General features: G+C 36.3%; 1 protein-coding gene across 1 annotated transcript in view; it reads right to left on the bottom strand.

Moving 5' to 3' along the window:
• BIRC6 (baculoviral IAP repeat containing 6) overlaps nucleotides 1–12,108 on the bottom strand; it is a 271,529-nt gene that overhangs the window by 26,231 nt on the left and 233,190 nt on the right. The window contains exons 66-67 of the mRNA XM_023511826.1: nucleotides 5,327–5,472; nucleotides 4,528–4,638 (exon numbers count right to left, since the gene is read on the bottom strand). Coding sequence (XP_023367594.1) covers nucleotides 4,528–4,638; nucleotides 5,327–5,472 — 257 coding nt within the window. The remainder of the gene's footprint in view (nucleotides 1–4,527; nucleotides 4,639–5,326; nucleotides 5,473–12,108) is intronic.

The raw sequence follows: 12,108 nt of genomic DNA, 5'->3' as shown, positions 1-12,108 counted from the left end.
TCCACCCCTCACAAATGTATAAAACAAAGATATTTACATAAACTATTAACACTAAATTAAAACCACCAGTTAGGGCAAATACTGTCATTACAGGCTATGACAAATTTTGATCTTGTGCTTCATACCACTCTAAATATATGGGGAAAATATTAATCTATATGCTAATTAGCACTACTTCAGTAAATTTTACCAAGTGCAAGATCCTGAGCTAGGTAGGCTCTTGGGGTCAAATCATATAGATGAAACTATATCTGCCTTGAAGAAGTTTATAATCTACAAAAAGGAAAAGACCTATAAATGGTATCACAGGTCTACATACTACAGTGTTTAAATTCAATGATAATAATCCTTAGTAAAGCTTTCAGAAAAAATTTTGGTTCATTTTGTGTAGAATCTATAATCAATTATACATATGTAGATGCTAATTTATAAAGCAATGTTGAATGCTTATTTTATCACATTATATAACAGTTATATTCATAACAGCATATGTAACTGTTATTGACCAAGTGCACTATGTCTCCGCATGACTACTGAAGAGATCCTTTCAGTAAACTCATAAACTGGGGTTATTTCGTCTGTCCAACACTGCTGTCTTTCACATACTACTCAATAAATTTCCTCTGAATTTAATAAATAGCAGACAGGGCGTGGTGGCTCACCTGAGGCAAGGAAGTTCAAGACCAGCCTGAAGACATAGTTAAGATCTTGTCTTTACAAAATAATTTTTAAAAAATGAGCTGGGCATGGTGGTGCACACTTGTAGTCCCAGCTACTTGAAAGGGTGAGCCAAAACGACTACTTGAGCCCAGAGTTTGAGATTGCAGTGAGCTATGATGAGGCCACTGTACTCTAATCTTAGCAACAAAGATCTATCTCAAAAAATAAAGCATTTTATGAACAGCAATCTACCAGACAAAAATGGGTCCTTTACCATACCCAGAGGAAAATTTTTTATATCATATGTCCACAGAGATCAGGGTCTACTGGCATCAAATTTTTATTAAATGATTCAGAGATAATGATTAATTGCTAAAAATGTAAATCCTGTTTGGGTCGACAATTCCTCTTCTATTAATTTGTCCTAAGGAATGAACCTGGATGTACACATTTACATGCAGTGAAGGCCCCTGAAATGTTACATATGTTACTAACAACATAAGGATACAGTTACTGGTTAAACACATAACAGTACATATTACACAATTTTAGTAAGTATCAGTTAATAAGTATCAAGTTAGAGAACACCGTGATACTAAAAAATGTAAGGTAGAAAATGCAGATTATAAAAAAAATTCATATTTTTCTACATTATTCTGAAAGTCAACATATGGCAAAACTTAATTACATTTAAAGTCAAATCCAGCTTGAAGAGTTTATGATTTTGTGTGATAGGAGACAATCCTCCTGCTGGCTATTACTAATGAAGGCCTTTGGACAAACAACTCTGAACCTTTAGGAGTAATAACTTTAAGTCAGAATCTCTCATATGCAGAGATGCATAAACACACTCAGACTGAATGAAATTCAAGTGCCCAGATTGAAAAAATGAGTTAAAAATTTTGTAGAGATGGAATGTGGTCAAACATCTTCAACTAGGAGAATGCTGCAGGTTTTTAAAGACATTAACGGACATTTCTTATGACCTAGTAAATGGAACAAAACATTAAGTCCAATAAAATATTTACTTCTAATATAAATAACATGTATGCAAATACATTTCAGTAAGTTTCTCTCTCTCTCTCTCATCTCTATCTATACAGAGACAGGGTCTCACTCTACTGCCCAGGCTGAAGTGCAGGAACACAAGCAAAGCTCACGATAGCCTTGAACTTTTAGTCTCAAATGATCCTGTGCCTCAGCCTCCTGGACTATAGGTATGTGATGCCATGTTTGGCTAATTTTAAAAAATATATATATTTTTTGTTGAGGTGGTATTTCACTAGGTTGCCCAGCCTGGTTTTGAACTCTTAGCCTCAATCCTTCTGCCTTAGCCTCCCAGAATGCTGGGATTACAAGTATGAGCCACCATGCATGGTCTGACTCTCTTTTAAAAAGGTAAATATTGGCTCGGCGACTGTGGCTCAAGTGGCTGGGGCCCAGCCACATGCACCTAGGGTGGTGGGTTCAAATCCAGCCTGGGCCACCAAAACAACAGTGATGGTTGCAACCAAAGAGTGGTCGGGTGTTGTGGTGGGTGCCTCTGGTCCCAGCTGCTTGGGAGGCTGAAGCAGGAGACTCGCTTGAGCCCAGGAGTTGGAGGTTGCTGTGAGCTGTGATGCCAAGGCACTCTACCCAAGAGGATAGCTTGAGGCTCTGTCTCAAAAAAAAAAAAAAGGTTAAAAATTAAGGCTTGTTGCCTGTAGCACAGTGGTTGCGGCATCAGCCACATGCACCAAGGGTGGCAGGTTCGAAGCCGGCCTGGGCCCGCTAAACAACAATGACAACTGTAACAAAAAAATAGCCAGGCATTGTGGTGGGGACCTGCAGTCCCAGCTACTTGGGAGGCTGAGGCAAGAGAACTGTTTGAGCCCAGGAGTTTGAGGCTGCTGTGAGCTGTGATGCCACGGCATGGCACTCGACCAATGGGGAGAAAGAAAGGAAAGAAAGGAAGGAAGGAAAGGAGGGAATGAAGGAAGGAGTTAAAATTTAATTCTCCTTTCCTTGAGTACGTGTCAGATTTAGTGACAGTGTATGTCCGGCGTCCTCAAACTACGGCCTGAGGGCCACATGTAGCCCACCTAGGACATTTATCCGGCCTGCTGGGTGTTTTTGCCACCGCTGCCTGTCCTGCTTAGCAGCTGCCTTGTCCCAGGGTCCGCAGTCCAGCTCTCCAACTGTCTGAGGGACAGTGAACTGGCCCCCTGTTTAAAAAGTTTGAGGACCCCTGGCTACATTTTCTAAGACAAGGTCATAGAAGGCATCATCACCTCTTTTATTTACTCTCTCGAGAGCCAGCTGTGACGTGTTCAGACACTTAAGGAGGCTTACAAGGGAGCCTACCCAGCAGGGAGCTAAGGTATCCTGTCCTTGGCTGCACGAGTAAGCCGGCCCAGCAAAGCTTTCATGCGACTAGCGCTCCAGCCAACATCACGCTACGGCTTTGTCAGAGACCCTAAGCCAGTGGTTCTCAACCTTCCTAATGCTGCGACCCTTTAATCGAGTTCCTCATGCTGAGGTGACCCCCAACCATAAAATTATTTTCATTGCTACTTCATAACTGTAATTTTGCTACTGTTATGAATTGTAATGTAAATATCTGATATGCAGGATGGTCTCAGGTGACCCCTGTGAAAGGGTCGACCCCTGCCTTTGGGGGTCGTGACCCACAGGTTGAGAAACCCTGCCTAAGTGAGCTCAATCATTCCTGAATGTGTAACTCTGGAAACAGTGAGACAATAAAGGTTAGTTGTTTTTAGTGTCTTACATTTGGGGGTAACTTATATGACAATAAATAATAAAGAGCTATTTGATAAAATATCATAGAAATTAAAGTGTCCCCCAAAAGCTACAAGTAACCTTGGTAATGCTTAATCAAATTCATATAAACCAAATAAAGTCTCTGGTTTTAATACTTGCAAAACAGAGCTTATTAATTTTATTAATTAATGTTGTCAAACACTAACTAAACTGCAGGCAAAGGTGTAAATAAATATGATTTCTTAGAAGAGGTAAGTAGACCAAAAGCTAAATGCTATCTACAGAGGTTTCAAAGACAGTACAATAATCCCAGCAATTCGGGAGGCCAAGTTGGGAGGATTGCTTGAGTCCAGGCGTTTAAGACCAGCCTGGGCCTATAGCTACAAAAAAATTTAAAAATTAGCTGGGCATGATGGTATGAGCCTATAATCCTAGCTATAAAGGACAGGCTGAGGAGAGATGATGGCCTGAACCCAGGAGCTCAAGGTTGCAGTGAGCTATGATCTTGATGCTGTACTCTAGCCTGCCCAACAAACCAAGACCTTGCTTTAAAAAAAAAATAAAATATATCACACACAAAAACTCACTTCAGTAGTTTTTCTAAGTCCTTTGGGCTGGTTTTTAGGGATGGAAAAGAAGTAAAGATAGACAAAAACAGTTAATAACAGTCATCAAAATTTGGAACTCACTTATATATCAGCACCCTATAAGTGGTACTGATAACATCTTTTCATCAGTCCTGGCTTGTCTAGAGTCTTGGAATGGGAAAGACCAGTGTGTAACTAACTGTATTTTCTAAAGGTGAATCTCATCAGACTCTAAAGTGGTAAGAGTAAGAGATTTACTGGCTCAAAATCCCAGGTCTTGGCTGTCTATTTAGTTTCTATTTTTTCTAGGTTTCTACAGTCCTTCTACTGAAGCCTCAATTTCCTAATGTAAATATAAATTAAAGAGATAAAGATGATAAAAAATTTTCATGAGCATACACACGAAATATAATTCATGTTATAAGCAATTCTCAAAATGTTTAATTTCCTAGAACACATTTCAATAGCACTGTTAAAAACTGGAAAGTGAGATCTTTACAAATGAAAAATTTCATCTTACCAAACTGTAATTTCTTCATAACAGCCACGTATTTTTCTTCAAGTGATTTTAATACTGACAAAGGTTTGGGTTTCAAAGCTGTCTTCTTTGAGTATTCACCTAGTTTTTTCTCTGTTATTTAACAGATAAATAACATAAGTATACATTTTAAAATTTTTTAAATTAAAAACATTTCATTTCTAGAGTTGAAATTCTGAATTCCAAAAAACTGCCAAGTCCTTCACAATTATTTTATTACACTATTTTGAGAACATTTTCTATTTCATAAATATAATAGAGCAAAAGATCAGCTTTAAAAATAGTAGAAGTAAAACAACAGATAATGCAGACCGCTAGTTTCTCTTGCTGATACATGATAATATTAATTTAAACCAGCGGTTCTCAACCTGTGGGTCGTGACCCCTTTTTAACAATGAAAATATATTACAGCAGTAGGAAGGTTGAGAACTACTGATTTAAACTAAAATATTCTTAACATACTATTTTTTCTCTACCACAAAGGCTTTCTTAAATTCCATGACTTTCCTAGTGGGAAGGAAAAAAAAATTTATGATGATAGATGTTTCAGTCTATGAAATTTAGTCTTAGAAATCATACACAGTCAAAATAAATATTTTAAAATTAATTACTATTCATAATTGAAACCTGACAAAGAACAAAACCTGACAACATGATTTCAGGCCAACAAAATTGCTTGAAAACCATTCACATAATGCAAGAACAGAAAAGCACTTTTCAGTAGATGAAAGAAAAATCTTCCCAGCAAATGAAAGGTAGCAACAGAGGAATCATCCAATACCTTGATTTGCTTGGCGCAAACTGGTGGTGGCTGCATGGACTATCTCAGCAGTCTTTTGGATGTCTGGTACCAAAAGAGTAAGTCCTTCTGGTTCTTGATCAGATGAATCTGGTTTTACTCCTGTTTTAACATTTTCCCTTTTAGATCTGAATTATTAATTAATATGGAAAGAAATGCAAGAAAAATTAAGACTTTAGGAATGAGAAATAAACACCTCCATAAGTCAATAACTGCTTAAAAATAAAAATAAGAGTGTGCATTTCATTTGTCATATACATGATATACATAAGAGGTAGTTTAAGTTGCTTCTGAAGCCACAGGCTAATACCTAAGATAATAAATAAAGTTATGGGAAGGCTTTCCTTTCTAATATAAAAACAGACAAGAGATACACATTATATATGTGTCATACTGTAAAAGACTAGATATCTATTATGTCCTTAGATCCACTTTTAAAAACACAATTATAAATACCTAGAGAGAAAAATCATGTCTCTCCTAAAAGGAACAGATGTCTATACTCTCTCTCCTAAGACCTGGGAAACAAAGAACCATATGTAATGTTAATATAATACTATTTGCATTAAATTCAGAGCTAATAAATTTCTAAGAATTTATATTTTTTATGAATAAGTATAAGAATCCAAAATAAAATGTGGATTTACTAGTGGGCATCTTAATATAATGTGCATCTATACATTGAAACTTTTTTTTTTTTTGAGACAGAATCTCACTCTGTCACCCTGGGTAGAGTACTGTGACATTAATAGCTCACAGCAACCTCAAACTGTTGGGCTCAAGAAATCCTCCTGTCAGCCTCCTCAGTAACTGGGTCTACCGATGCCTACCACAATGCCTGGCTAAATGTTCTACTTCTGGTAGAGACAGGGTCTCACTCCTGGTCAGGCTGGTCTGGAACTCCTCGTTAAGCAGCACACCTGCCTCGGACTCCCAAAGTGCTAAAGTGCCAGGATTACAGGCGTGAGCCACCATGCCTAGCCTACGCACTGAAACTTTCAATTCATCAACACTAAGTTTTAGGGCATAATCATTTTAAATATACTATTCTGTTGTTCCTTATCAGAATTTAAAACATTCCCAACCTCATATCAAACTGTTATCATAAAAGGAAGTATTACATCAAGGCTTCAGTGTATAGGGCATTAAAAGATTTCTGCAAATTTTCACGATAACTGTAGTAATAGCTTAATAGAAGAGCCACTAAAAAATTACAACTAAACATTATTTCCCTTTATTCTATTCCAACTCTCAGCACATGATTCACATTAGAAACATCTTTACACTAATGCTTAGATTTTTAAAAAATCTGTGTATCATTAATTCCTTCAATAGTTAATTTAAAACAAATTGAAATTACATGTAAATAAAAGTGCTCAAAATGTTTATGCTAAGGTATGATCTAAACTATGCGTCACATATCTTTTTAGTTGTATACCTACCAAGAAAAGAACTTGGCCATTATAGTAAAATAATATTTGACAAAGTGGGCACAGAATTATAAGAAGAATAACAGAAGGTAGGAGAATCCTTAGCAAATAATGTCATCTACATACAAGTGAATCTTTCCTTATAAAAAAAACAAACGTTTCCTCAGAAGTAATTTAACGCCTAACTGTTAAGTAGATAATCAACAGTAAAGAAGCCACTCAGGAGGGTTGCCAGGGTAAATGAGCACAGTACTGCGCCATGTTTTAAACTTGGTTCCCATAGTGTGAAAAAGAAAACCTAACATGCACAGACATTAAGTATAACAAGGTGTACTAACTCATCTGGCAAGATGTCTTAACTGAAGAGGCACAGCATGTCAGAGAGCACTGTCATTCTCCTATGTTCTCTCTAAGAAGTGGCAGAGAGCACACTCAGGGGAACAGGTGTTATACTGTACCTCATGTCAGTCGAGTTCTGCATCTGTGTATTTGAATACATGTGTTTGCATCTGTATGTAAGTGAATAAAGTGGCTTTTTTTTTTTTTATTGAATGGTAACTATGTACATTAATGCACTTCTGGGGTACAGTGTGGGGTTTTCACATGCAATCTGAAATACTAAAGTGGCATGTTTTAAGACAGAAAAATGAGATACTTTTCCTGACTTGAGACAGCTAAGATACTATGTCTTTTATGGCTATGAAACAAAACTGAAACTATAGTTGAATAATGAGTCTGGCCATTTCTTAATAAAGATATGATTCTGGCAGAGGAGTATAAACAGATTCTGAACTTTGGCATTTATCAATACCTATTAACAATCTCTGTCAAACACTGAGAATTACAGAAAGTACAAAAGCTGCTCTTAGTACTCACTTTGAATTTCCAAGGACACTCCCTCCCCCATTGTAATGATTCTCTATTACTAGGGCTTAAAAAAAATCATTGATTAATAGGGCCACTGAATTATAATAAGAGAACAACAGTAAGTCTTTGAGAAAACAGTTATGGTAATAGCTATAATAAAATATAGATGGTTTCCTAAGTCTGTCACCATCAGTTGATCCACTATACTCTCAATGAAGATTTTACTTAAAGAAATGTATCTTGCAGAGAAGGAAGATATGAAAGTGAGGCTCATTTTTCCAGAAAGGGTATTTTCTCCTTGAAGAAATAAGAACCTTTGGCATGGAGCATGAACTACATTAATTTAACTTAGGGCTTTACTGTATCCTCCACCTCAAGGTACAAGTACCCTTAGAAAATTACAGATTCTAAATTTTAAGCCCTATTCATGAAAACCTATTTTCTAATTCCAGTTTTTTATAAGATTAGTAGGAGATTTATTAAAATAGTTCAAATGGTTAGGATGGTAAATTTTATGTTTGGGGGGCCACAATTAAGACAAGGAAAAGGGAAAAATAGTGCAAGAATCCACAGAAGTTTAAAAAATTCTTTCTTACACCAAATACAGGAAAGGAATGATCATACCTATCTCATATTGGAAGACAACGGTTGAATCATTAAGCAGATATCTATTAGGCCTTCACACCAGGTTCTAATGAGAAATTTTTACTTGGACAGTCTCTTTGAGAAACAGAAAAAAGGGGATCATCTCTAAAAGGTGAGAATACTTCAAATATAGGAAGAGTACACACTACCTACCTATCAATGATTGCAACTAGTCATTTTCTGACATTAAGCTACAGCCAGTAGTGTCTTTTCTACAAAAGTTGCAGGTTATTGTCAACCCATATGTAGGCCCAGCTCATGAAAAAAGGCCATACCTGAGCTCACATCCTGAAGTCTGTGTGAAAAGCTATTTGAGTTCAAGGCACCTAGCTGGAAGTAGGTCTTTGTGACTGACAATGGATCCAACATGGTAAAAGCAATCAGCGACGGCCGCTACCATGGTATCCGCTGCTTTGTGCATACGTTGAATCTGGTTGTGATCACTGCCCTGAAGAAATACGAGGAAGCAACTGAAGTTTCTACTGTTGCATAGAATTATCTGCAAACATTTTCCACTATGCTGTGAATTCCAACTAAATAGCTAATAAATTAAGCGAATTTCAGCTCTGGGACATATGCGCTGAAGTAGGATGTGAGCAAAATGGGCAAATATTTCTTCTAAAATAGACCAAAACAAAAAAGCAAACCCGCACCTCAACATTCAGTTATAATGAACTGCCTCTACTGATACTACCACCCAATTTAGGTTAGATATTTGTAATGCTAAATGCACCACATCAGAATTATGTTCTTTTATAAGTGAAAAAGCTTCATACAGCCATTTTCTTGAAGAATCTCTTTAAAATCCTCTGCACTCCTGGTTCTAAAGACAAAAGTACCACACAGTCGAAATAAACGTTTAAAAATTAGAGCCATTATGAAGAAGCTATCGGGAGACAGCATGTTGAAGTGTCCAGATTCAGGACTATCAAGAATTAGCACCTTAGAAGAAGATTTTAAAACTGTAAGAGAATGAAACTTCTATAATTACCTATAAAACAATTATTACATTATGCTCCTCAATTCTAAATCTCTTTGCCAGGGAATTATCGCTTAAAACAAATTAAGATTAATGGTAAATGGAAAGATTTTTAAAGCCTGTTATTATGGAGAAATGTTTCCTTCCAATGTCTCCAGAAAGCATAAAAATAATTCTTGGAGTGAACCAGTAAATGGGGCAAAGATCTCCATGAGGTTTTCATGATTATTTTAAAGCTTATTTTATAACTTTATGATTCCCTTTTGTTTTTGTTTAAACTCTCTCTAAATGAAAGTCCCAGTTTAATTTTTAAGGATTTAAATGAAAGTTGGAAAAGCTTGGTAAGCATCAATGAGTAGTACTAGAGATGGAAATACTTAAAACAGAGGTATAAGAAGCCTTTATAAATAAAACCTTGATTTCTACATAGAGAAAAATGAATTTTAGGCCAGATTAACATCAGCAGACATAACAAAGGGACTGTGTGCTACTGTAGAACGGAGCTGCCACAAATAATATGCTTCCCCAGTTTACCAAGGCCAACTCAGCTGAGCCAAAAAGAGATATTAAAATCAATGCTGGCATCTCTGTCCCTTCTACTATTAAGGAAACGAACAACTGAACTGGAAACAGAATTGTACGGATATGACAAATGTTACAAGGCTATGAAATCAAGACTTTTTCATTTTGTAGACACAAAAGGCGGAGGTAAAAGAAACCAGAAATTGTTTTCCCAACAGGAAACAACGTAGACGGGCTGGAACTGAAATGCTTTTCTACCTGACTGAAAACCCTAGAAGACCCAGCTTCAGGGGAGTTAAAGTAAGGCAGTCTAAGAAAGTATGTATTTACCTTATAAAAATCTCTTAGGAGATTAAAAGGAAGTGGGAGTATTCCTACAAGAGAACTCACTTATTAAAATATCTAACAAATAACTTTCCACCAGGAAAAACCGTTGGGATAGCTAACAAATGGCAATAAAGGATACTTATTGAATACTGTTCAAAGAGAAGTTCAAAGTTCACATTGAACATAGCATCATTTGTGTCATGTCTTGATAAAATTAAGACTATCGCTATCAGTAGGCTCTTGGCAGCACATCTCCTGGCAGCAAGTTCTCAAATTTCTGATGAAAACATCAACTATCAAATGTACTAAATATGATTGCTTACTAGAATACAGCAGGAAAAATAGATCAGATATAAAAAAAAATTGCCTTTGTTCCTGCTTCAAGGAAGCTATGAAATGTCACATTTATTTAGAAGTATAATTTCACTACTACGGCTAAACTTTGAATTCAGGCGGGCACAGTAGCTCACGCCTTTAATCCCAGCAGGTGGAAGGCATGGTGGGAGGTCTTTGGAAGGTCAAAGTGGGAAGATCGCTTAAGGCCACAGTTCAAGACCAGCCTGGGCAACATAGTGAGACTATCTCTACAAAAATATTAATAATGATAATGATGATAATAATGTTAAAAAAATAAAAAATTAGCCAGGTGAGGTGGCACATGGACTGTAGTCCTAGCTATTTTGAGAAGCTGTGGCCAGACAATTGCTTCATCCAGTTACAGTGAGCTATAATTGGCTAGTGAGGCAGAGGAAAATTCTATCTTCCAAAATAATTGTTTTTAAATAAACTTTGACTTCCTTTTAACATAATGTAGACGGACACGACCAGCAGGAGACGAATTTCATCTGGACAAGCATGTAAAAGATGAAAGGGTCACATCTTTACCCTGTGACTATTCTGTGTGCAACAGAATGAGTTTTCACATTAGAAAATAAATTTCAAGTGAAAACAATATATATATGTGTGTGTATACATATATGCACACACATTTAAAGTATTGTGCCATCCATGACACAAATCCCTTTATTATGGAGGTACCTGAAAGCTCCTTTCAAGTTCTCTTAATAGTCTAAAATAAAATTTTGAACAATAACTGGTCATAAACAAAAGGAGTGCTTTGCTTCTTCTTTTAATATCAAGTACTATTATAAAAACCCTCTAATAATTTCCTCTTGACAGGATTTGAAGATATTAGAAATATAATACTTTAATTTATTAATTACTATGTATTAAAGTAATAATAAAATTCAGGAAATGGAAAACTATTGCTTGGGGGGAACAGCTTCTTTTAACAACATAGCGAAAGCTATTTTACCACCAACATGCTGTCCTAATCCATGCCAGTAGATATAAAATCAGCTTTTCAGACACTACAGGCAAAATATATGCCCCCAATAACTAAGAAAATTTCAAAAAAATGGTTATTATGATTCAATTAATTTTAACCATTAATTGAACAAAAAAACCATCAAATGGGTAGATAAACCTGACACACTCCTCAAAAAGCTGCTGCCTGCTCCTGTACTGGCCAGACAACAAACACAGTAAAGCTTAGCTGACTTTGGTAGCCTGGTAATTACTGACTGGGCACAACCAGAATGCTATGCATACCGAGCAACACGTGCTGCCTTTAAATACCCTCAGATACGACAAATTATCCAGGAAGGAAAAGATGACTAAAAGGCAAATAGCATCAGATTTCTATAAAATCCGTATTACTGTATGTACTTTTAAAATTAACAAAAAATTTGTTTTTTTTAATTAAAAATATTGGCAGGCTCCTGTAGTTCCAGCTACTCGGGAGGCTGAGGCAAGAGTTTGAGGTTGCTGTGAGCTGTAAACCATAGCACTCTACCAAAGGCAACAAAGTGAAGTCTGCCTCCAAAAAAAAAAAAAAAAAATTTTTTTTTTACTTCATTGTCACCACATAAAAAAGAAATTTTATAGACCTTAAATATTAAACCCAGTTCAGAAACAAGTCCTCTTCCTCATTT

This window comes from Otolemur garnettii, unplaced genomic scaffold (assembly GCF_000181295.1).
Source record: "Otolemur garnettii isolate 467f Iridium unplaced genomic scaffold, OtoGar3 scaffold00022, whole genome shotgun sequence".
In the NCBI taxonomy this organism is placed as follows: Eukaryota; Metazoa; Chordata; class Mammalia; order Primates; family Galagidae; genus Otolemur; species Otolemur garnettii.
Note: the sequence above shows the minus strand (reverse complement) of the source record. Positions and strands in the feature narration are given on the sequence as shown.